This window comes from Plectropomus leopardus, chromosome 3, assembly GCF_008729295.1.
Source record: "Plectropomus leopardus isolate mb chromosome 3, YSFRI_Pleo_2.0, whole genome shotgun sequence".
NCBI lineage: Eukaryota > Metazoa > Chordata > Actinopteri > Perciformes > Serranidae > Plectropomus > Plectropomus leopardus.
Window position 1 is genome coordinate 34,815,041 of NC_056465.1, and position 25,353 is coordinate 34,840,393.

The following is a 25,353-nucleotide window of genomic DNA, read 5'->3' on the forward strand; positions in this document are numbered from 1 at the left end:
CTGAAAAGCTCATTTTAAGTGTGTATAATATTAAAGGGTTAATGATGGCTGTAATTCCATGGTGCTGCTTCTGTTTCAGGGTCCTGGTCTTGTGTATGCTGTCTCACTCTCACGCTGTCCCGGCTCATTACGCGTGGACAGAACAGAGTCATTGTTAATGTTATTAGTAACAGATGTGCTTTGCCTACCATGACAAGTCATATTGGCTTTTCACAATGCGCGTTCCTAATTGATGAATATTTTCAGACACTTTTCTGGGGGCAGTTTGTTCTGAGTACACGTTCCAAAACTGCACAGACTCCTGCATTGTCATCATTATCACTAACAGAGGGTTTACATGATGTGTAAATCTTAAGAAATTGTGTCTTTGGTCATGCATTGAGCGGTCAAACAACGTGTGACAGTGTCAATGACTGCGTGGTTCAGTAGATTCTCTGTCTGGAAATTCCCAGTTTTTCTGGTTATCATTTAGAGATATTACTATGATGAACGGCTTTTAGTTCCACCATTTCATCCATTATTAAAGTGACTGTATCCGTGACTATCTTTGCATCTACAGGCCACGGCTATTTTCCTAAGTAACATCTCTGTTGTTTGCCTTGACAGTCAAACATTGACACTCCCTGAGGCTATTCTGCTCTTGAGTTGTTAACTGTTGGCACTTTGTTCAGACATAAATTCTAAACTGTATTTTCTTCCATAAAAACAAGGGTAAAAGTGCAACAGGAAAATAATGAATGTGTTGACTTCAACTAGAAATCGCCTTCGGCTTCATAGACAAAAGATCGAAACATACAGTTTTGAAAAAACATCTACAATTCAACACGACGGATTTCTCGTTACCTCCAAGACTCTGCTTTGGAAGAGTGTGCGGCTGAATTTCTGTAAAACTACAGACATCTAGTTCCATTATATTTGAGAGAAAGCATACAAATTTATGGCCGATATCTCAAACACTCTGCAACTCACACCAAAATCTCGACTGATATATAGCACCACAGGTAAGAGGACATGTATGTATTTTTGATTTTGGGGGGAACTGTCCCTTTAAAATACCTTTTTTAGTCAACGATCATATGTTCTGTTCTATTCTGTGCAATCTCAATCTGTATTTTTCACATTTTGAGAATCTTTTATGATATCAATTCTGGTTGAAAAAGATAAAAGAAAACAACTTTGGTGATTCACGATTGTCTTAACATGACTGACCTTTCACCCGAGAGAACACTACTCACTCAGGTACATCTTCATATACATACACCTGGGCCATAAAGGCTTGTATAAAACATTCCTGCATGTTCAGGCATGACCCCTGAATTCCCCAGCTGCTGTGATTCACTCACATACACCTGTTGGTATTGTTGCTTTAACCCTTTGAAACCCAGAAAATTTGGTTAGAATTTATTCAAAAATATGGGAAGAAGGCAATCAGCATCTTAAGAAGAAATGAACCCAAAAGCACAAAAAAACCCAAACAAACAAAAACAAAATGCTTAAAATTAAAAAAATAATGAGATAAAAAACAAACAAACAAGAAAAGCGATGAAATAACAAGGAAAAAAATATCAAAAATGTATAATAATCCTCTAAAATAACTTCAAATATGTCATTCTAATCAGATCTAATTTAAATCTAATCTAAAGATACAAATTTCTTGCAATTTACTGGACATTTCTTTCCAAGTTGCTCATTGAAATACTTATGTAAGGCATCTGAATGCAGCACATGAATGTCAATTTGATGTGACGCCAATCCGGGTTTCAAAGGGTTCAGTGAAAACTTGGAAAACCCTCATACAAACATTCTTTGGATTGCATTTCTGACTTCTTAAGAAAATGATGCAGGCTGTCATGAAATTCACTGGAATCGATTTTGAGCTAAGATGTGATAAAAGGTCAAAAAGACGTTTGTAGGGGTGACTTTGAGCTGCACTGATCGAGGCAAGCTGAGACCAAACTAGTGTCACATCCAAGTTTTAACATGTGCTGACTGATGGGGGATTTTCACAGTTACGTTGACACCCTTTAACTCATCTTCTATCTTTTGGTCTCTGCCATTTCACACACACTAATGTCCCACTTATTCATTCGTCTACATTGTAAATTACTCACTGGCATTGTAGACTTAAACAGACGGACTTGTCACAGGTAACTAGCTTGCACCTGGCCACACAGTGTCTGATCTTTACCGCTGACTCAGGTGCCATTGTGTTCATTTAGCCTGCAGATCAGCCTCTGCTGCACGTCTCTCTGTGTTGCATCAGACATGCAACATTTTGACTCACGCACTCATTCCTTTCCTACAGTGAATCAGTTTTTCTGGGTTGTGCAGCTCAGTTGATTCATTGGGAACCACTGGCAGCTTCAGACTGTTACCAGCCACACAGTTTAAATGCCTCGTGCATGTCTCATGAAAACACTGCCCTGAGTGTTTTAGGGGGCCATCAGACATATGTTGGATTAGACTGTAAGAAGCAGTAGGAGTTACAGTCTAAAGGTGAAGCACCTGGACACTCGATCTGTGACTGAGTCCACTCGAAAATATGGTTCAAAAACATTTACTTGGTTTGCATCAGGTGTGAAAACTAACTGTAAAGAAACACTAAAGTGGACTCCTATTTAACACAATAGCAGTTGGTAAGTAAGTAAAGCTGCAAAAGCTTTTCTCAGGTCTGCCAGTCTCCAAAATTTGAAATCTCATCCTCTGAACTGCACTGCCACAGGTTATAAAGTAGGAAAGCCAGGTGAGAGGGAAATTCTTGACATTGTCTTCAACAATAGTAGGCATAATGCTTAGGCTGACATGTGTGACGCGTGGAGCCGTTTTTTTGTCAACACAACAATAGCGTTTTGTCGTTCTGAAAATGCAAACTTTTAGAACCGGCTTCCAGATTGTAATCTTTTGAAAACGGAAACCCTAAACTGACAGTGCACGGATCCTCTGAGAACGGTGACGCCACGGCTGCTCTTCACACTTGTGTGTGGATTTCCTACGTGAGGAGTCATTATAAAGTTACGCCGCCAACTACTGGCCTGGCATTCATCCTACAGCGTTTTAGGTTGTTTTTGAGGATCTGTATACACAAGAATTAATGTCATCATATTAATTTTCCAGTAATGCAAAGGAAAGACTTTTCTGTTTTCATCTCATGTAAATGTGGCCTTAGACTGATGTCATCCGACTTAAAGCAATAGCAATTATTTTGTGGCCACTTGGGGGCAGCAGAACAGCCTGTTAACGCAAAAGTTGACATACTATCGCAGTTTAAAGTCACCATGGCAAACAATTTAGCATACAACTGGATAATTACACATACTGCAGAAAGCATAAAGTGGGTTTGTACAACTTTTTTAAAAAGCTGCTTCTGGAAAGGTTGATGACTGCACCAGAACAGTAAAGGCCTTAAAACCAAAACAATGAGCTGAAACAAACTAAAACTCTCTGTAGAACTTGAGGGAACTGCAGACTCGTGTGGATTTAACCCTAAAACTAACCCCTTTTTATAATATACTTTAGTATGTTGATCATTTGTTGATAAAAGTATTGATTAAAGCAGCTTTAATGATCAAATCTAATTAGCAAGCCTCATCTGACATTAAAGTTTCTAGTCAAGTACTATCCGAAAATTTAAAAAAGATAATTTATTATTAAACTCTATCTTATATTTGAAACATGTGAGAAGTGGATGGGAGATAACGGTGGGGGTGGCGGAGGAGAAGAACAGGTGTGGTGCTCTTTCTGCAGCTCGGCTACAGTTAACACCCAAAGCAAAACACCTTCATACCTTCGGCTCACCGGCCGCACAATGTTGCATTTGACACGGGCTTAAAGATTTGCTGCAAGTGGCCTTAGCTATCTGAGAGGTTTGCTTCATCTCAGTAACAGCCCTAAAATTAGAGGACGGTGCCCTGATTTATGTGGAAAAGTTAAGGGGGTGGGGGCACATTCCATGACTGCTGTAGGCAGGAAGTTTTGGAATCTCCATGGAAATTAAGGCAAAACACAGAGCTGCACAGCTATTTTTTCCAAGTATTTCTCATAGGCTTTTAGTGCAAAATATGCTCAAAAGGAGACACATGATTTGTTACCAGTTGTCCCCTCTGTTGCTGCCAGACACACTGATTTACTCACATTATGATACAAACAGCGCATGACTTTAAAAGTGCAACAGGCAAGGCAAATATAAGCAGAGCGAAGACTGAAGAATGCACATTATTTCACATGACTCTACAGCCCGTCTCAGACAAACAAAACTCTTCATTATCTCAGAGCGACTCCACTGACATCTGTTCTTCATCCACTGATGCTGTGGTCAAGTGAGAACCATTCACAGTTGCTGAGTGGTGAAATCATGGTGATAAATGCAACAATCACCGTCATCCCTGCAGGACTCCAGATGTGTGGGGAATGCATGTATGTACGTAGGACTGAATGCCTCTTTCTTTTTTTTAGGACACTTAAGCGTCCAGAGGAATGATTCACCCCCTGAGAAGCTGCTCAAACTTGGCACGTCATTATAACCTTTCACCTACAGAGCCCCCCAACATCTCACAGTTTGGTGGGGGATCTTGTCTTACATGTAATGACATCAGCGGCGGGACGAAATGTTTGTAATGTTATCTGTCTGAGCACGCAGGGGACAAAAAAATAACAAGATATATCACAAACCCCAAGGTGCTACAGCTGAAAAAAGAGATTGAGCAGATGGAGATTTATTATTGCAGCCTTTCTGGGCTGAGAAAAGTGGCACTCGGCTACAACAAGTAAAGGCAGCAGGAGGAAAATGTGTGGCATCTATGGAATGCCATCCCGAGCTCACCAGGGGGAACAAGGAGGCAAAAATATTTACATTAAAAGTCTGCAGAGGAATCTCTGTATGTAAAGACCGAACTTCTTGGAAATCTATCAGAAAGATCCGAAATGATAAATGTTTCTAAAAGCCATAAAATTAGCAACAGAATTTGAGATAAATCAGACTCGACATTATCTGGAGTTTACATTTTCACTCAAACTTTCTGCACTAAGTGGCATTACAGGCTCATATAAACATATTCTCAGAATTTAAGCTGTCACAGTCAGCAAAACTGTCCGCAATCTGAGCAGGTTGGCAATTTTTACATCATGTGAAACAAGAACATTAATCTTCTGCTGATACTGAGATTGGTCAAGAAAAAAAAACATGCAATAAGACACAACAAACAGCACAATAAACAGGTAAAGCTAGCTGGTTGGTTGATTTGTTGGTTGATTTGCTTAGATAGTTGGTTAGGCCAGTTGGCTGGTTGTGTTGGTTGGTTAGGCTAGTTGGTTGTTGGGATTTGCTGATTGGTTTGGCTAGTTGGTTGGATTGCTTAGTTAGTTGGTTGGATTGCTTGCTTGCATGCTTGTGCTGGTTGGGTTGGTTAAACTAGCTGGTTGGATGGTTGCTTGCTTGTGCTGATTGGTTGGTTAGTTGGCTGGCTGGTTGTTTGGTTGTGTCGGTCCTTATTAATACTTTTCCTAAAGGAATGCACATATTGAGGAATAAAGACCACCATCCCATTAAAAAAACAAAAAAACAAACAAAACATAGACCAAAAAGGTGTCAGCTGAAGCTTAAGCTTATTATACCTAACTTTTCTGTGGCATATTCTCATAACTCATTTATTACAAATTTGAAGTTATCTTGTTCACGGTAAAAACCAGGAAGTACCTTTTGGGAATATTCAGTTTTAAAAATCTTGGTACGACAAAGAGGAAATACTGTAGTTGGCATTTATGATGTTTTTTCTCAAATGCAATAGTGTTGTCACAAAACTTTATGTCTCACTCAAATAGGCCAACATGTTCTCCACTGGCAATCAGCTTTAAATATGAACATAAAGATAAGAAACTCAGATTACTTTCAGTTATCAGCCCGGACATGTTTTATTATCCAGGATAATGCTGCAGTCACAAGTTCTCATTCATTTCACTATCTGTTTGTGGACGTGACTGAAATAAAAAGGCCAACTTTCAAAAAACAATCATCCCGTCGCATGGCTTTCATTAGCACAGATATGCAAACTCCAAATAATTACTATCTACCAAAGGCAAAATTTGCAACCAACATGTCAACATAGAACATAGAGCACTGAGCAGATTACCTGCAGGAATTGGTGGGGCCCAAAACAGAGCTAAAAGGAGGGTGCATGTATCTGCCATTTTAACGGTTTTTTAATGGTTACCTGTTAACGGGTCATGTTTTCTGGAAAAAGACATTGCTGCTAAGTTTTTTAAATGTATTTTTTGGCACTTTAAGTACCTCAAGTGTCATCTACTTCCATTATATTGGAGAGAAGGCAGACATCTCTACAACTGATATCTCCAACACTCGGCAAATCACACCTAAACGTTCTAGATTGATTAATAGCTATACAGGTAAAATATGTAGTTTTGATTTTGAACAGTCCTTTAAAATGTTATAAATAAACTAAAACTTTTAAATTATGCTGTACGGCTAATAATATACCATCTATCTGACACCTCAGTTGTTCAGAAGGGTTTTCATAATAAATTCAACTCATATGCTGTTTTTGTGCAACAAATCACACAGAAAGCCCTTTTATCAGACATATATTAAGAATTTTAATCTATTATAGTGAAATGTTAAGGCATACATACAAATGTTTCCTTTACAAAAGTTCACAGCAACATCACAATGGGTCAACCAGCTGAAGCAAGGCACCATAACAGAACCTTTTGTATTCGTCACGGGTTATAACTTAAAAGGAGAGTACGTCTTTGGCACCAGAAAACAAAACGTATATAAATGAAAAAAAAAAAACAAATACAAAATATATTAACTTTTCTCACTTCAAATTGCCATTCATGTAAACACATTCCAAAAAAAGGTGAAGGGTGTTAACTGATGGACACACTGCGCTGACCAGCAAACGCACTGTGACAGGAAATATGGTGACAAAGCTTGAAGGGGAAAACCAGTCGAATGTGTGATTTCACACGCCATTTGTGGGACTTTAAACAATATTCCTGTTCATAACATCACAATGACGATTCAAAACTCAGCGGCACTCCCCTCTAAAAGAGAACAAATGTGAGCGGTGGCACATTCCAGTTAAATAAAACCAGTCCTGAAGAACAGGAGTCTACATTCAGTGGTGTTCAGTGATCCTACACTATGCAGGGAGAAATAAATAGAAGATCCAAGCTGAAGACGTCGTCCGCTCAGAAATGTGAGCAATGGGGGGAAACACAGCCGAATATAACACAGTGATGCGGACAACAAATAGAGTAGCAAATGCCGGCCAATTATAGTTGACTCTTTCTGAGCTCGCCGTAGAACCAGCTACCAGACGAAATAACCAGCCGCAGGAAGAGAATCATGTGGAGAATGCGTGCCATTTTAACAAGGGCGAGGGGTCAGACTTTAGATAGCCTTTTTCTTTAACGGGAGCATTCCCTCAGCGGGGGGAATGTGAGAAGATTAGCCCCAGCGTGTCAGCGGAGCGGAGCGAAATGCTGGGCAGTCGCCACCGGAGGCCCCGAACATTAACCCGGGATCTGGAAAATTAGACCCCCCTGTGAAACACTGTCAATCGTTGTGGGATTTTTTTTAAGAGAAGTGAGCAGACGTTTTGAAAATCCCCTGCTGAGCTGAGAGCACGGCCTCGAATGTATTTTAAAGAGAGGAGCAACTGTTAATTTAGGTTCTGTTGAACAGAGTAATCCCCAAACATGGCATGAAGACATACAGGATGCTTACATTATAAATATTCCCATTACTTTTAGAGGGTGCAGTAATAGGCTCGCTACTGGACAATCAAAATAGAAAAGAAGGATTGCGCGCTTAAAGGGATAGTTCAGATCTTTTTTAAATGGGGTTATATGAGTTATTTATCCATAGTCGGTGTATTACATACAGTAGATGGCGGTCAGCCACCCCAAGTTTGGAGAAGCAAAATACGGCTGTGGACAGATCAGCAAAAAAATGTATTTTAGGCACCTAAAAAATAAAAAAAATCACTAGCAGTTTAAGTGTATGCTATACTGAATGTATTTTCAGTGTTTTACTTTTCTGTTGGACAGTGATTTCCAGTGAGAAAATCAAGCTTTTTTATTGCTCTCTTCAAAACAAGACTCCATTGAGAAAAACAATAATTTATCACTGCAAAAAACAGGAGCTGCTAATCTCCTGCTGCCTCGATAAGTTCTTTTATTAGTGTTATTGTGTGATTTTGGCATTCAAAAGGTATAGTTAAGATTCACAAAGTCACACAATAACACAAACTAACTTACTCACTGAAGCGGCAGTAAACTGGCAGCTCTTGTGTTCATCGAGCTAAAATTACTGTTTTTCTCAATGGGGTCTGGTGGTTTTGACAAGAGCAAGCTTAGCAGCTTCCCTGTTGGAAAAAGGTGTCTGATTGAAAGGTTAAACAGTAAAAATACTCTCAATATTGCGTACACTTAAACTGATGTTATGTTTTTATGTGGGATTTTTTTTTTAAATGGCTAAAATGTGTTTTATTGCTGACCATCGTCCACAGCAGTGCATTGCTTAGCTTCCGTATCGGACTCCAGTCTGCTTCTCCAAACTGGGGGGATGCAGACTGACATCTACTGCATGTGACACACACACACACACACACACACACACACACAGACACAGACACACACACTATGGATATATGGATAAATACTTAATACAGCCCCACTTAAACAAATCAGAATTATACCGTTAAACCAGAAAAGTGAGTATAACTGTGTATAATTTAAGAGGAGTGGAGTAAGGCGAGTTGTTTTTCTCACCTCTCAAACATAAAAGTAACATCACAATATGAGCAGCATTTACAAATATAAATACAATACATAACTCAATACATAACATGCACAACATATACACAATCAGCAGCCTCGCTCATTTCACAGCGCAGAATGTGTCCAGGTACCTTGGAAATTTCTGCGGCAAATTTCAGAGTCTGTGCAGCAGAGGGAGAGCTCAGCTCTCCTCTGCAAACGGCGCCGCATTCTGTACTCTGCGTGTTGATGTACGTCGGACGATCAGTCTCTGTGTTTGTGGTCAGACGTAGATGAGGGACTTAAACACCTCGGCAAAATGTCTCTGTCATCTTGTGCTGTCACTGTTCAGTCACGTGAGCTGCAGTGAGCACTCAAATGAGGATTTCAACCACCTCTGCGTCGGATCTGTTGATGCTCTTGAATGTCTTGGGTGGATCCTCCGAGGTGTCTGAAAGATAAAAGTAGCAGATTAGAGAAGAAGTTTGGTATGCTGAAGCTTATACAATGTAATGCTGGCTATGTAAAGCTACACATGAGCTTGTGTAATTTAAAGTTAGGATCAGTCTGTCTTGATCCAGGGTCTGTGTACATTTTAAATATCAAGATTCATACATATTTTTACCAATAAATCTCTTAAGACCATAAATTCTCTGAAATGACCATCAGTACTCCTCCTGTTTTTTTTATTACTATGTAACAAATTTTTAAAGTGCAAATAAATATTAAATATTCTATTCTTTAATTTTTTTTTCTTTAAAATCTTTTGGCAATTTTTAAAGAAGAAATTTGGCAATTTATTTTTTCTTTTAAAGAGCTTGGCCATTATTTTTTTCTTTAAAAATGCTTGGCTTTTTTTTTTTTTTTTTTTAAGTCAACTTCTGGCATTTGTTTTCTTTAAAATTCACCAAAATTACATTATTTTCATTTCAATTTTTTCCATGATCTTTCCAGGTTTTTTTCATGACTGCACAAACCCTAACTACTGGTCAAACAGACTATATATCAAAAAGCTGACTGCTTAAATTAAAAAAAAGAAAATTATTTGTGTGGTTAAATGTTTAACAAAACAATAAACCCACCAGTTGCAGCTGCTGAGATCTCCTCAGACATTTTCTCAGACTCTGCTGGGAGCTCAGGCTCCTGCGGGGCCTCGTCACTTTGGGTGCTGCAGTCCCGGCTCGGGCCCCTGGGCCCCACCCGGGGTTGGGGTTGCAGCGCAGCAGCAGCAGCACCTGTCTGGTCATCTGAGAGGCTCTTTCCTACAAATGCAGACAAAGAGAGGCGGCTGCTTAATTACCCGCTTGCATCCACATTAACACACTCCAGAACATCTGCCCCGCCGAGTTCTTCCCATGACTATTCTGGATCGGGCTATTCTGGAGCGAGAGATGATATGCATTCCAGTTTAAAAACACGTTGTCCGTTTGAGGGGCATGAAAGGGTTGTCTCCTACTCAATACTTTTTTTTAGGAAGTGCACATTCTGTCTGGCGACACTGACCAGTCTGCCAGTTGTCGCACGATAGCATGTGTTATTAAAGGCTGAGTTTGGTGTTCTTAATCTTGGACCCTATTTTCTCATGTTTTGAAAGAAATCAAACAATTTGCTGTGGGTTCAAAGGTTTAAATTGTTTCAATATGTTGTCGATCCAGATATCAAAGGGTTAAACTGCAGTCCCTTTTTTAAAAACGCTGCTTCCATTTGTCACTTAAAACACATAATCTTAGGAAAAAGTGTCCAAAAAAAGGTTGAAAAATACAAAACTAACCCTTTAAAGATTCAAAATTCCTGTTTGTCGTATGAAGTGTAGGACATCCTGTACTCACCTTTAGTCTCAGTGCTGCTCACAGTGTTGATGGAGGGGACGGACCGGGCCAGACGAAGCCCCTGTTTCTCCAGCTTGCCCTGCTCCCATCTGGAGCGCTGCTGGATGACTTTGATCACAGCATCTTTCTCCAGGAGCTGAGCGTGAAGTGCTCGGATCCTAAACACGCGAACGACACCGTTTAATCACAAACCCAAACAAAAGAAGCAGGCATGAGCTGGTATCTAAACGAGGACGTGGACCGATGTGTACCTGTTCTCCATCTCCTGATGTCTGTGACTCGCCAAAGGCAGGTCTTCATTAAAACTGTTGTTTGGTGAATGTCGAGGTGAGTGATTTATGATGGTTGTATCTCTGCGAAGAAAACACAATGTTAAAAATCTTACATAAACTTCAATACATCTTATTGTATTTTTGCTATATTATGCTATAACGCTGTATATGATGTGTCGTACCTCTGGGCCGCAGCAGTGGCAGCTGCATCCATTGCAAACTGCCTCATGGTGCTCTCCTCCAGATATTTTTGCTCCCACTTGGTGATGTCGGCCTCCAGAGCCAGAATACGCTCCTCTCTCTCCCTCAGCTGCTGCTGCAGCGTGCAGGAGCTCAGCTCTGAAGCCGTCGAGTCCGCTGCCTGTTTCTGAGACTGACATAATAGACAGTTGTTAACATTTATCACTTTTATTCCTTCAAATAAATTCTTTTTTTGTTGCAGCAAGTGTAAAAACATAATAAAAACACATTAAGCACAAACAACATGACACAGAAAGATAAAACAGTTGACATTAATCTGTGCACAGGGTGACCTGCACCTGTGCACATTCAAGCTCCACAGAAGCAGATTAATTGACATCCACCATAACAATTCAGTGGGCGTTAAATATGACAACATCGCTTAATAATATGAACCATTTCCAATGTAGTATACATAACCATGTGCAGGTCATGACAGGCAAAATAATGCAGCATCAGGACCATTAAGGCCGATGCTGCAATATAGCTCACAAGTACAATATGTATAGCTACTGTCACCTAATCATTGTCATCAACATAATGCTCGAATTAGCATATATTTATACTCACATTTTGCATCTTCTGTCTTCTTATTTTATGATTACTGTTTATTTTTCTTTTGTTATATTGCATTTTGAGTTTCTTGTGTTTGCTTTGTCTGTCAAATCTCTTTGTAAGCTTTTTAAAGGTGCTATATAAATTATATAAAAATTATTATGATGAAGCTTTAAAAAAACCCAAACATCATTAATTTAAATAAATAGTTTGACATTTAGGAAAATATGCGTTGTCGCTTTATTGATGAGTTACATGAAACAACTCTCAAATCTGTACACCAAATTTGTAGCTGCAGCCGGTTAGCTTAGCTTAGCATAAACACAGAAAGTAAGGGGAAACTGCTAGCCTAGCTGTCTACAGACAAAAAAAAATCTTATTTTAATCTAATCTGCATGGAATAAATAAACAAAATATATCATGCAACTACATGTCCTTTAAAGGTGCTGGTTGGTAACTTTTTTACTTTTGAACAAAATCAGGCTAGCCGTCCCCCCTGCTTCCAGCATCTATGCTAAGCTAGGCTAATCACCACCTGGCTCCTGCTTCATATTTAGCACACAGACCTGAGAGTGATATCAATCTTTTATCTAACGTCTAACAATAACCACGTGTGTGTAACGACTTCCTGTCCTCACCTGTTGCGCCCTGAGGCTTTTCAGTTCCTGCTCCAGCCGCGTGCGCAGCCGCAGCTCGAGCGTCTCCCTCTTCTCGCACGCCGCCTGCAGCTGAGCCAGCGCGCTCTGCAGCCGCTCCACTTTCTCCACGTACGCTCTCTTTCTGTGCAGTTCCTCCTCCAGCTGACGGTTGCGGGCCTGCGCCGAGGCCAGAGCCTGCTCGAGCAGCTCCCGTCTCCGCTGGCACTCCTCGCCGGAGATGCGCAAGTGCTGAATCTGCTTCTCCAGCTGTTCGCGCTCTCGCTGCTGCTCTTCATCTAAGTTACAAAAAAAAAATGGAGAAAAATAGGTGAATGGTGGTAAAAGAAAGAAGTCACATGATTCTTGAATATATGAAGTTTGGAGGTTATTGTCGCTTATATACCGGGACAAAAGCCAGCTCCTCCAGGATGTTCAGGAAGTTCAATCAATCTCTGAATTCTGAGCGATCTTGCATTTTTTTCATTCCCCTTAACTTTTCTGCATATTCAAGTAAAAATTGTAGCTTCCCGTGAGTTTCATCAGTTGTGAGTTGTGTCTAGTTTAGTTTTTCTTTCTCAGTGGAACATGTTGCCTTAGATTTTTAATGAATAAAGAAAAGAAAGTGCAACTTTTTCTTCAATTTCCACATGTTCCCGCATTTTCTTTACAAAAACAACCAAAAAACCCCCCAAAAAACTCCTAAACCAACAAACTCTTACTGTAGCATAAATCGTAAACATAGAGAAGTATAGTTTTTTTCTTACTGGAACATGTTGGCTTTGATTTTTAAGGAATTTAAAAAAAGAAATCGCAACTTTTTCTGCAATTTCAACGTGCTCCTGCAATTTCTTTGCAAAACAACAACAAAAAAAACCAACCATACAAAAACCCTCAACAAACAAAAAACAAAAACATCTAAACATGCTGCAACATGCATTGCAGAGTTTTAAAAAAGCTCCTATGAATCAGTTTTTTGGCTGCAACAATCCCAAAAACGCATGTGAAATCCTGAAGGGACTTCAGCCTCGTAGAAAAGGTCAAACGAATGCTAAAGAGGGTTATGCTGTTTATTAAGACTCTTCAGTGGTCATTGATGGGTCAGTGAGGCGGCTACGTAAACCCCGTGAGTAACATTTTGAATGGAATCTGACCCAACGAGACATTTACACTCAGCCATCAAGGCACGAGGTTCACTGACAGACCATCTGACACCAAGTCCTCTAAAATGAGAGACTCTCAGGGTTACAGCCAATTTACTGTACTTTAAAACGTACAATCAACATAATAAAATGTCATCTGCTAATTAAAACTATACTCCACGTTTTAATGAAAACCTTTTAGAGAAGAAAGCCAGTTTCTCTGTTGTGCCACTTTCAAAAGGGGGTTGATTACACAACGCGAGTGCATGCCTGCGGAGGGAATGCAGACTTCCTCTTATCCACTTACGCACACAGGCATAGCTTTGTACTGGGAAAAGCTCTGGAATGCTTCAAGGGACGTGAAGTAAACAAGCAGCTCAAAATATAATTCAAGTGGGTCCTTGTAACAAAGAAAACATACACGACACATCCCAGTATTGTGATTTAAATGCGGACTTGCTCCTGTTGTTCAAAGATAACTGTTTCCAGGAAAAGCAGATGGATAAAAGATCTTGAAGTTACAGCTCGAGACAATTGCACGGCTGTTTGAAATGCCAAGAGGGGTGCAAGTCATTGCAGTTGGGTAATGTATAACAGAACAGAATGGCTGATTATGTAATGCAGCTTCAATCTGAGCTGTGCACGTATCTGCACATAAAGGAAAGCAAGTAAAGAAATATTCACAACTGGCCGATCGCAATTAAACCATGAGGTAAAGAAATGCCCAAACAAGGAGAGTGAGCTGGCCAGGGGTCATCCCGAGTTGGGCCTGGGCGCCCTGGAGTCCCAGACTTATTAGTTCCCCTTGAGGAGGAGGGTGATGCAAAACTGAACGAGGGGTGAGGAGGCAAGAGGAGGGGAAGGGGGAGGAAGGCATTCCTAATGCCGAGACAGCCTGAAATACCTATAAAAATTCCTGGAATCCAGGCCGCATTTACTACAGCTATGAAAAATAGCTGGCGTCTAAGTGTCAACTCTACGCGGCAGAGATAGAGCCGTTTGTGTCCTGACATGTGGAGCCACAGCTTTTATAACGCACCAACCGCACTGAAGGAGGAAACCAATCCCTGCTGAACTATGTTCCTGCCATTGTTGACGGCCTCACAGGGCACTGAGATTTGTCCAATCAGATAAAAAGACTTCCTAATCTTTTTTATCAGACAGTTTGGCCTGATCCCAGTTCACATTTTTATCCTTACCTTTCATTTTTGAGGGTCCCTTAACAGAATTACAGGGGGTATTAGTTCAAATCTTGACCTATTTAATGAGAAAACCCTTCAAAACCCAGATATGTCACCAATATTGTCATTGTCATGAGGTTTAAATTAACAGACATGTCTATGGCAATAACAGTATTATCTGATGGACACTCGCAATTTCATTCGGGACTTAAATTTTGTGCTATCAATCAATCAGTCATACAAAACATCAAATAAAAGTTGTTTGCGACCCATGTACCTACCCTGCTGTCTGCACTGATATTAAAAGTTTAAACAAGTGCTGCAATGTTGCTGCTGGACTTAAGTTGACTTTTCGGTATCATGCAAATGAAGATTTTATTAAAAATAAAAGGGCCATGTAGCCCCAACACTTCGTTCTATCGCTCTATCCCACCAAGAATAGGAGACCCCAAACCTCAAAGTGAAAGCGCAAAGTGGAGGGGTAAAGGCTAAGTGTTATGTTGAGCATTTCTCTGATAAACACTGACGTGGACATGAACTTACTTTGCTCCAGCAGTTTGACAAAGACGTGCTGTTTCTGGTCTGTACACTCGGCCTCCTTGGCTGCTCGCTGTTTGGTGGCTGAGTCAAGCTGATCTATATGAAAACAAGCAAAACATGCTGGTTACATAAAGTGGGTTACAGTTTAAAAAATAGCTGTGCATTACCGACACATGAACGTTTGCATACCTCTCAGGTCTCTGTTAAAGTCGTGCATCCTCTTAATCTCAGCCTCTAGTTTATTCCTCATTGTTTTCTCCAGAGTTTCCCGCTTGGCCGAGCCTTTCATCAGAGTCTCATAAGCTTCGGATATCCTCTGAATCTCCGACTCCAGCTGGGAAGAACATGTGAGAGAGGATGATCAGTCTCTGGGAGAGGCATTCATTGTCTGGATTGTGGTCGATGTTTCAGTTGTTGATATGAATGAGGCCAATTAGTCATCTCTACAAATGCATTCCTTTCGTCCTTGTACCGCCCCCACGGGCAAATGGCTTTCTGACACTATGCGCAACTGAAAAGTGGGAACATTCCTGAGTGAGCACTTGTGAGTCCCAGGTGTCGAGGCATTTATCTCCTTTCACGGCGATATGCCAGCTTGTTTGGAAGACAATGGGGGAATGATGTGTCGTTGGCGTTCCTGAGGCTGCAGGGAGGAGAAAACTCTCAACACCTGAAGACCCCGACGCGCCAAACTGACATCAAAGAGTACAGTAGCGGTGACGAACGTTGACTGTTGGGTTGCCTCACATCATTTATCCAGAAAAGTTGCACTACAGCCAACTATCGTGAACATTCTGCGTCTCTGTGAGAGTAAATAACCCCACTCTATCGGGTGATGGTAGTCTGTATTCACCATTAAAACAGGAATACTACAACATCAACAGGATGGATTCAAGACGCTCGTTAGCCAGTTAACACATTAACAACAAACCCTGATACTCAAAGAACAAGTGATATTTACTGTGCACTCACAAGCAATTACACAAACACTTAAAAACCTTTTCTGCTACAGAGCTCAATGGAAAATTGTTTGTTTTAATCTCTTGAGTTTGCAGTGTGTCCCTTTTGCACTGGGAAGTTGGAATTTCGGAGTTGCTGGTTGTAGTGAAAACTATAGTAATATTTTGGGTTTTTCTGGCACTCCAATCTTATTTGTTTTCCATTAAAACACTCGATCTGTCAAACTTCCACATGTATACATGATGCTACAGCGTTTATAGGTGCAAAATAAAGCACGGTTGTTTGTTAACAACTATCACTGCTAACAATGGCTAACCTCGCTAGAATATTATGGCTGCCAAAACTTAGTGTCAAATCACACCGGTCAAATCAGGTGTGAAATCATTACAAACTTCAACATCCGAGGTAAAAACATCATCAACATGCTCAAACGGCCAAAAAACCGCCAACAAGGGCCAACAATGCAGGACACACAACAAAAACTAGGGCAACAGACACTAACTGATGACCAACAATGAGTATGTTTACATGGATATGAATAACCCGTTTATGATCAGGTTTTTGGAGCATCCCGTCTTTGAGCATGTTAACATCATATTGTGTTTATATGAAAGGTGAAATCTGGATGTACGGCGGCGATATAAATAACCTGATTTCTCTTGCGAAAACACAATATTCTGAATATGAGCATTACATGTGTGAGCCACTGGTGTGTCATGGCCAAGAGCAGATTTTTGAAAAGTCATTAAAATAGACATGTTATTGCTACATAAACTGAACCAACCACTGGGATCTCTCTCCACACAGATTCTCACCTTGACATCTATTGGCAGGAAGCTTTTGTTTTACAATTTCTACACCTTCTCTGAGCCAACAATCATCGCACCACCTTGTTCTCTCACCTTCTGCAGCCTGGCGGCCTTCTCCATGTAGACCTCCAGCTCCTTTCTGAGCCGCTCATTCTCCCGCATCAACCCCTCGGTCTGAGCTGAGTTATTGTTTGGGGCTGTGGTGATGCTGCTGTGAGCCGCCTGAGACTGAACAGACCTGCAGAAGAAGGGAGACATATGGTAATATATTACAACATAAAAACACCATGGAAAACTTTGTCCGAAGCTGCATTTTATCTGACATCCAAACTGTTGTTGTGTATTTGCTGCGCTCACCTGTGATGCTGTGAGTAGAAGGGGGGAGGAGGGTCTCTGTAGTACTGTCCGTGCTCCTGCGAGTGGCTGAGCATGTATCCAGGATGTCTGGTGAACAGAGGGTAGTCCGGGGGCGGCCCGCGCTGCTCCACATGTTGGGCTGCTTGCCTCTCAGCTGCCGCAGTAACATTATTATACAGCTGTGGATAGCTGTGTGACGAGCTCATAGCCAGACTGTCTCTGAGTCCGTTTCTGTCCAGAGAAAGCTGCATGAGCCTCTCACTGAGGGAGCGAGCGTGCTCCCTTTTCAAGTCCCACTGCCCCTCACTGTGACTCCCCATTATGTCCATGCTGGGTGCATCCTGCCCTGCCTGCCCCTTCTGGGAGATCAGGTACTGGGAGTGGGCTTTCGCCTCCTCATAGGTGGGCAGCTCCTCTCCATGGAGCTGGTACAGGTGACACACCTGGCTCTCAGAGTGCACACAGTCCCCCTGGTGCTCCTGGCCCTGAGGCTCCTGTCTTGTTGACATCGGGATGTACTGGGTCTCCTCCTGAGTCAGGCTCTCCAGAGAGGAGCGAGGGCTGCCGGTGCCGCCGCCGCTGCTGCTGCCTCCGCGCAGAGCCTGCTGCTGGATGGCCAGGAGTGTGCGAGTGTCGGTTAGATTCCCGTAGCGGAGCTGCTCTTGGATGAGACGGTGCAGGACCGTTCCAGATGAGCCTTCAGCGGTTCTCATGTCAGTCAGAGGGAAATGAGTGAAAAGAAAACAGCCTCGAGGTGGCAGCTGGGTTCTTCACAAATCACAAATCTGAAGGAGAGATGAAAACCATGATCAGCACTGCATTAAACGCATGTTAAATTCAGTCTCATCAGCTCTGTATTTTATTACTTTGTCATCATCAAAACTATTTCTAACTGTAGTATTTCAGTTGCAGAAGCCAACATTCTTCTCAATTAATTTACGACTCTGCTATTGCACAATGTCTTTCACTGTTAGTGCATGAGCTATTGCTGGAAATACCCCTGACGGTGATGCCAGTGCAGATCCAGTTTTATTGCCAAGACAGTTTAAAGCACAAGTTTCCAAAGCCACAATGAAGTGTGATACAGTTACTATAAACATTACACACTTCCCACAACAACAAATAGACTTTTTCCTCAAATTTGACAAAACTACTATGATGTATAGCCCAAAACCATGAACCCACAGGAAACCTCAAATGCCTATTTTTAAAATATCCTGTTCTTTTAAAAGCCCCTCAAGATGATAAATATGATAAAAATCATCTTGAGAGGCTTTAAATCAACCAGAAAAACAACTTTGTGATATTGATTTAGTTTCAAATTCTTGGATATCTATGAAAATCCGGATCCACTTCAGCGCATGTGGTGTCCTTAACTACAATAACTAAATAAATTAGGCTTTTCCAACTTGAAAACTCACATAATACGTCCATCAGTCAATACTGCGCCACGCACAAAATCCGTGCCAATGAGACTTGTAGCTAAAGAATCCAAACACAATCAAATCCAGCAAAAGCAAAATGAAAACTTACCAAAATTAGAGTCTCATCACAGTCCACACAGTAAAGTGCTGGTTTAATCTCTCAGTATGTTGCGCTCAATTCAGAAATGTCCACAAGTGTCCTCCGGTTTTGCTCCATGTAACGTGTGTGCGCACCGGCGGGCAGCAGCAGACTGAGCGGAGCGGCGCGGAGCTGCACGAATAAATAACTGAGGGCCGATTGTTCGCTGCGGCTGGAATGACTGGAATGTAAAGGCTCCAAGTCCCTGTGGGATCAAAAGCAGAGCACAGGGGAGGAGGAGGAGGAGGAGGAGCAGCAGGAGGAGAGGAGAGGGTGAGGGGGGTGAGAGGAGGAGGAGGAGGAGGGCGCATAAATTGGATTCAGAGCAGCAGCACTCCATCTCAGCTGGCTGCTTGTATCATGTAAAACAGTTTGTTGTTGTTTTGTGGTTTGAGGAATTTAAAGTCCTGCTGCTCCGAAAGTTAAAGGAGGATTAACCCTTTGAAATCTCAGAAAACTGGCCTAATTTCTTTTTTTAAAAAAAGCAAGTAAGGCAACTAGCAACTTTACAAAAAATGACCTCAATGTTAGCAAGAAATTACTAAAAAAAAAAAACATCTGAAAAAAAAACCGAGTAAAAAATATACAGGGAAAAAGTACTCAATCTAGAAATAAGATCAATAATCTAATAAAAGAATACACACATTCCCACAGTCACGTAATTTTAAATCTAGAGTTATAATAAATAAGGCAACAAGCAACTTTACAAGAAATAACCCCCTAATTAGCAAGAAATTACTAAAAAAAATCTTCTGGAAAAAAAAGAGTAAAACACATACAGGAAAAAAGTACTCAAATTAGAAATAAAAACAATAATATAATAAAAGACTATATACATTCCCGCAGTAACATAACTTTAAATATTGAGTTATAATAAATAAGGCAACTAGCAACTTTACAAAAAATGACCCCAATGTTAGCAAGAAATTACAAAAAAAAATCTGGAGGAAAAAAAGTCAAAAACATACAAGGAGAAAGTACTAAAATTAGAAATAAAAAAATAGTTCAATAAAATACTATATATGTTCCCACCGTAACATAATTTTAAATTCAGAGTTATAAGTAATAGTTTTCTGTACATTTTCCCAAGATTTTTTTTACTTTTTTTAAGCTCATTTTCTTGTCACCTTTTACTAATTACTTTCAGTTTGGGGGACAGCCATTACAAGTTGTTGATAACCTTTTTTGTTTTCTTTTTTTACCATGTTTTTTTTTAATTAAACTTGCTCAGGTTTCAGAATTGTTTTATTGCTTGTTAAAGGTGGTGGGATGCAGCACGGGAAAACTGATGCAGGACAAGCTTTAAACGGTTAAGTCCTGACAGGTTTTATGTGCAACACAGGAATGTTATTGTAACTGCAGGGGATAAAAAGATCATAAAATGTAGTAAAACATGACAACTTCAATGTCGTAAGTTCTTGATTGAAATAGGATTGTGATACAAAATAATATAATGAAATATAAGGATTTTACTTGTTTTTGTTAATTAATGAGATAATTTCAGACTTCTGAGAAAAAGATTTCATGAAAACAAAAATATATATTTTTTAAATTATTAGGTGATTTTCAGAATTCTGAAAGAGAGTTTGAATGGAGAAAAAATCTGCTCACTTTTTGGGAATTGTTTTTTAATCTCCTTTTCCTGAATGAACAAGATTATTAATTAATTCATTCAGAAAAACAGAGTAGATTTTTTTTTCTCAATTGAATGCATTATGCTTCTGTATCTATGCTTCTGTATCTTTTAGTCTGTAAAACGTCAGAAAAAAGTGTAAAATGCCCATCTCGTATTCCCAAAAGCTCCAGGTGATGTATTCAAACTCTTTGTTTTGTCCAACCCCCAAAGTTATTTAATAAACAAAGAAAAACAGCAGATTCTCACATTTGCAAAGCTGAAAACAAAGAATGATTAACATTTTTGTTTGATGAATATCCCAAATGAGACTAGATTTTCAACATTGTTGGGGACTATTATTCTGTTGTTTGACAAATCGAATACTTGATGAATAATTTGCACCAAAAATGATAAACAGATGTGATATTGAACTGAGACCAAGTGAGATTTTATCTGCTTTACATGACAGAAACTACACAACTCTGTAAGATATGTTATTGTAACGGCTACAGTATAAAAAAGTGCTGTCATATAATTGAGACATGGATTAATCATTATTTCTTGAGCAGCCTTTTGTTTGCATGTGCCTGGTAAATATTTAAGCCGTGGCCCGTGCCAGTTAATTGCAGAGTGTGTGTCTGTGTGTGGACACGGAGGGAGAGGGGCGGGTGTGAGGCACGCTGCCTGCCAGCTGTCCGTGGACTAAAATCCCCTTCCCCTCCTTTAATAAGAGCTCTGAGAGATGCATTGTTCTCCCCCAAAAAGCAGACATGACGGGGGCAGCCCTGCCATCTGCTGTTCTCCCCTCCACCACTAGCTATACGCTGCATTCACACTCACACTCACACTCACACACACACACACACACACACACACACACACACACACGTATGTGGATGGAGACCCTGGATCAGCTGGCAGTGGGGGTTGGGTATTGGATAGTAATGTCATTGATTGCAGCCTTTTTTTTTGCATGAAAGGGATCATGCTGACGTTGGTGGAGGTTGTTGAGTGTAAACAAGTCTCCTCTTGTGGAGTCTGTCAGCAGAAAAACTGCAGGTTACTTTATCTCTCAGGCAAACGTCCACCTGCTCATTTGCATGGCAGTTGAAGTCCAACGTTTGCTAAAGAACGCTGCTGATTACACAGACGACTGATAAGAATCGATGGGTTTTTGTCATTTCATGATTCCTCTGGGTCAACAAGATAAGAAAGAGGTTTATAACACCTCGCACTGTGTTGCTGCAGTTTGTACCATTTAGCTATTAGTTTTTGGGAAATATTTTCATTCACTTTCTCGCCGAAAAGGAGTTTCACCTCTAACCCTCAGTTTAATTCAGTACATTCGGCGTATTCGTTGAGTTGGTCGTGACAGCAGCAAAAACTTTATTTTGCTCAAATGGATTACTGAGGACCCTCCCAGTCACTCACAATGGGTTAATGAACTCAACTGCTACCTGCCCTTAGAAAAGATTACGTTTAATGTAAGATGTACACCACAGAGATTTTTTAAAAAACATGGCAAGCCTGGATTTACTTTCTACTACTTTCACATAAAAATGGACAAATGTATACTGCACCTACACATTTTTATTTTATTTTATTTTATATTTCCTGTTCTTTTGTTATATTTTATTTTACCTATTTATTTTTATGTGTCAATTTTTTGTTAATTTGTCTATTTATTTTTAAATGTGTAGTTATTGAATTAATCCCACTTTAATTCCTTTATTTTAATTGCAATTATTGTGCTGTTTGTAAAACCTGTAAAGTTTAATGAAAAACAAGATAAAATAAAGAAAGTTCAAAAAGAATCTTGATATCCTCTCACATCTGTCTGTTAATCTCTATAAACAGATATCTGCAAATTAATATGAATTTATGCTTTCATTGACTTTTAACCAACATCAGTACTAATCCTAAATATCAAATAGTCATTGATTTTCAGAATATAAACCCTTTATATGCCAGGTTTTTGTTGTGATGCCACTATGTTTTTAGATGAAAGAAAACTAACAACATAAAAAATGAATTATTTTCAAGATACTACATACAGAATAGATTTTTTTGATGATCACAGCCTGAGATATGTCAAAAACACTGATTGTGACAGTGCACATTGTGGAAATAGAATGGACCTTTTAAAATTGCTAAATGTGGTAAAAATGACAGCATCAGGTGGAAAATAATAAAAATGACAAATTACAAATTGGCTGTTTGAGTTTTTGAGTGATGTTTTTTGTAGGCCAACCCAGAAATTCACATCACCGATGGGATTTTTCCATTGTATTTTGGATTATTGCTGCTGAAAACAAGCTCTGTGGCAAACAAACGTTAATGACACACGTTTGTGCACAAGATAATCTTTACCGTTTTTGTTATTTCTGAAGAATAAACACAAACTAAACAGCTAATGTAAACTACACATCACGTCACCACCACAACGCAGCCGTAAGGTCGTGTTTTTGCGACAACCTCTGTCTTATTTAGCCACTTTTTTGCAAGTTAAATCTTCACGGGCCTACAAGTTGTGTATTTACTGACGTATCTGGTAGGAGCCACAGAGAGTCACATGATCGGCAGGTTGACTAGAAAAGGTAAAAACTGATGTACAGGGTGTCATTCTTGCATAATTTTCTGATACTGCAGAAATATGTCAACTAAGTGTCATGTTTTGTTGATGGGAAACACAGCAGAGAAAATATGAATCACCTTAAACTTGCTGCTACATGTTGACACTCCACCCAGTGCCATCTGCAGCAGGTGTGTCATCAAACGCCCGAATGTGTGACTGTGTCGTTTCATTGCCCGGAATTATAATCTGTATCTCATTTAGCTAGAACCTGCATAACAGTATTCAGGTGTGCTCATCACACCCACACTCGGCCTGTTACGTCAATATCAGAATCATTTCCTGCAGTGCTGAAAATACATTTCACACCAGAAGTGAAAAGCAGGGAAGGAAAGAGGAGCTGTGGGGAGTTTTGATGGTTCATCTTTGGAGGAGGTAACCTGAACCACGGACGTGGGTTCAGGGGGGGATGAGTCGGTTTATGATGTAATTTGTTTGCAATTATGTGTACGTGTGCTGTTTGCTGTTTCCACTGAGGAATTGCATTGTAAAATCTGAAAAGTTGATTTAACTTAAAAAAATCTAAACATCTAGGAAACTAATTGCCTTGAAAAACACATAAATATTAGGAATATTAAGAAAAAAGGATGCTGATTAATCACGTTCAATGGTGTCCTTTCACCAGGTGCGTTACTGAAGGCCACAGTGACTTTGGACCATAAATTTCTGTACCACCAGAGTACTTCGAGCCTGAAATATCACCTCAGCTCTGGTAAAGACGTCTGTGTAAAACAGAAAAAAAACATATGCTGCCAATAAAGCTGATAGTGATTTGGGACCTGTTACTGGTGCGTCTTGGGCCGACTGGGTCGACACAATGCAGACTGAGATCTGGGAGCGGCTGACTTGTTATGTGAGGTGGGACAAGCTAGGCGCTTCAGCAGCTCCTTTTGTTTTCCTGCAAAGGAGGAAATGGCCGCATTCCTCACATTAACATGTCCATGGGGTCTAAACGAGCCTCCAGTCTGCTGCTTTACCGGGGATGAGATGGAGGGTAATCAGCTATCACTAACGTTTTTCTTTTCTTTAATCCTCTAAAACCTCAACAAATTGGCCTGATTTCTTTCAAAAACATGGAAACAGGGCGTCGTAAACAAAAAATGGACACAAATTGGCAAGAAATTGCTTAAGAATAAATAATTAAATACAAAGAAAGAAAAGTATCGAACAAAAACAAAGACAGTAACCACAAAAAATGATTCAAAATAAATAATTAAATACAAAGAAAGAAAAGTATCGAACAAAAACAAAGACAGTAACCACAAAAAATGATTCAAAATAAATAATTAAATACAAAGAAAGAAAAGTATCGAACAAAAACAAAGACAGTAACCACAAAAAATGATTCAAAATAAATAATTAAATACAAAGAAAGAAAAGTATCGAACAAAAACAAAGACAGTAACCACAAAAAATGATTCAAAAACTACATATTTTCTTTTTCTGTAATTTTTTTAAAATTTAATTACTTTGCTTTTTGTCAGTCTGTTCTTGTGCAATATTTCTTTATTTCCTTTTTAAACATGTTCAAAAAAATAAATCAAATCAAAAATCAAATTTTAAATACCTAATAAAGACAATTATAAATATAGTTTAATTAATTAGTAATTTAATAATTAGTTTTTTTTTGACATTTTTCTCCCAGTTCTTTTTAAAAATAATATTCGATAATCCCCCTCAGCCAATTTTCAAGTTCCTTGTCACCTTTCTTTTTCTTTTTTTTTTTTGGAGTCTGTGAGAAATTTCTTTCCAAGACACTTATTGTAATTTTTTCCCGTGTTTTTGAAAGAAATATAACCAATTTTCTCAGGTTTTGGAGGTTTGCATGCTAGTAAAAGGCGACATTGTTGATGCAGCTGTTAAAGGGTTAATGGGGAGGTTACAATAATGAGTAATACTGCTGTCCAAAAGATAAGCACAACCTTTCTGGAGAGCTATGATTAACTTATGGAAATAAAACTGAGTTGAATATACAGAGGCAACTTAATTTGTTTTCACTGAAGTTTTTAAAATGTCAGCAGTAAGCAATTTTCTATTGGTCATAAAAATCTAAAAACAAAATGCACAGATCGCCTGTGCGAGTAAAAGTCAGCTGGAAACTTAAGAGACATGTTGTGTTTGCTTCTTTTCAGACTACAAATTCTCAATCAGCAGCCATGTTTGAGGGCTGTGTAATAACTGGAGGTGAACAACACTTACACAAGTCTCACTTGTAGGTCGACCAAGAAACGGTCCCTCGCACCTG

The 25,353-nt window shown here is 39.7% G+C and overlaps 1 protein-coding gene across 1 annotated transcript; it reads right to left on the reverse strand.

The window, feature by feature from the left end:
* Nucleotides 1-8,585: 8,585 nt before the first annotated feature.
* Nucleotides 8,586-19,048, reverse strand: amotl2a (angiomotin like 2a). The gene is made up of 11 exons (XM_042514282.1): nt 18,832-19,048; nt 17,299-18,083; nt 17,035-17,179; nt 15,362-15,506; nt 15,176-15,268; nt 12,313-12,608; nt 11,062-11,252; nt 10,859-10,960; nt 10,608-10,765; nt 9,861-10,040; nt 8,586-9,229 (listed from the first exon to the last, which is right to left on the reverse strand). Exons 2-11 carry the CDS (start codon nt 18,009-18,011, stop codon nt 9,153-9,155), a joined length of 2,100 nt encoding a protein of 699 aa, XP_042370216.1. The 5' UTR covers nt 18,012-18,083; nt 18,832-19,048; the 3' UTR covers nt 8,586-9,152.
* Nucleotides 19,049-25,353: the final 6,305 nt, after the last annotated feature.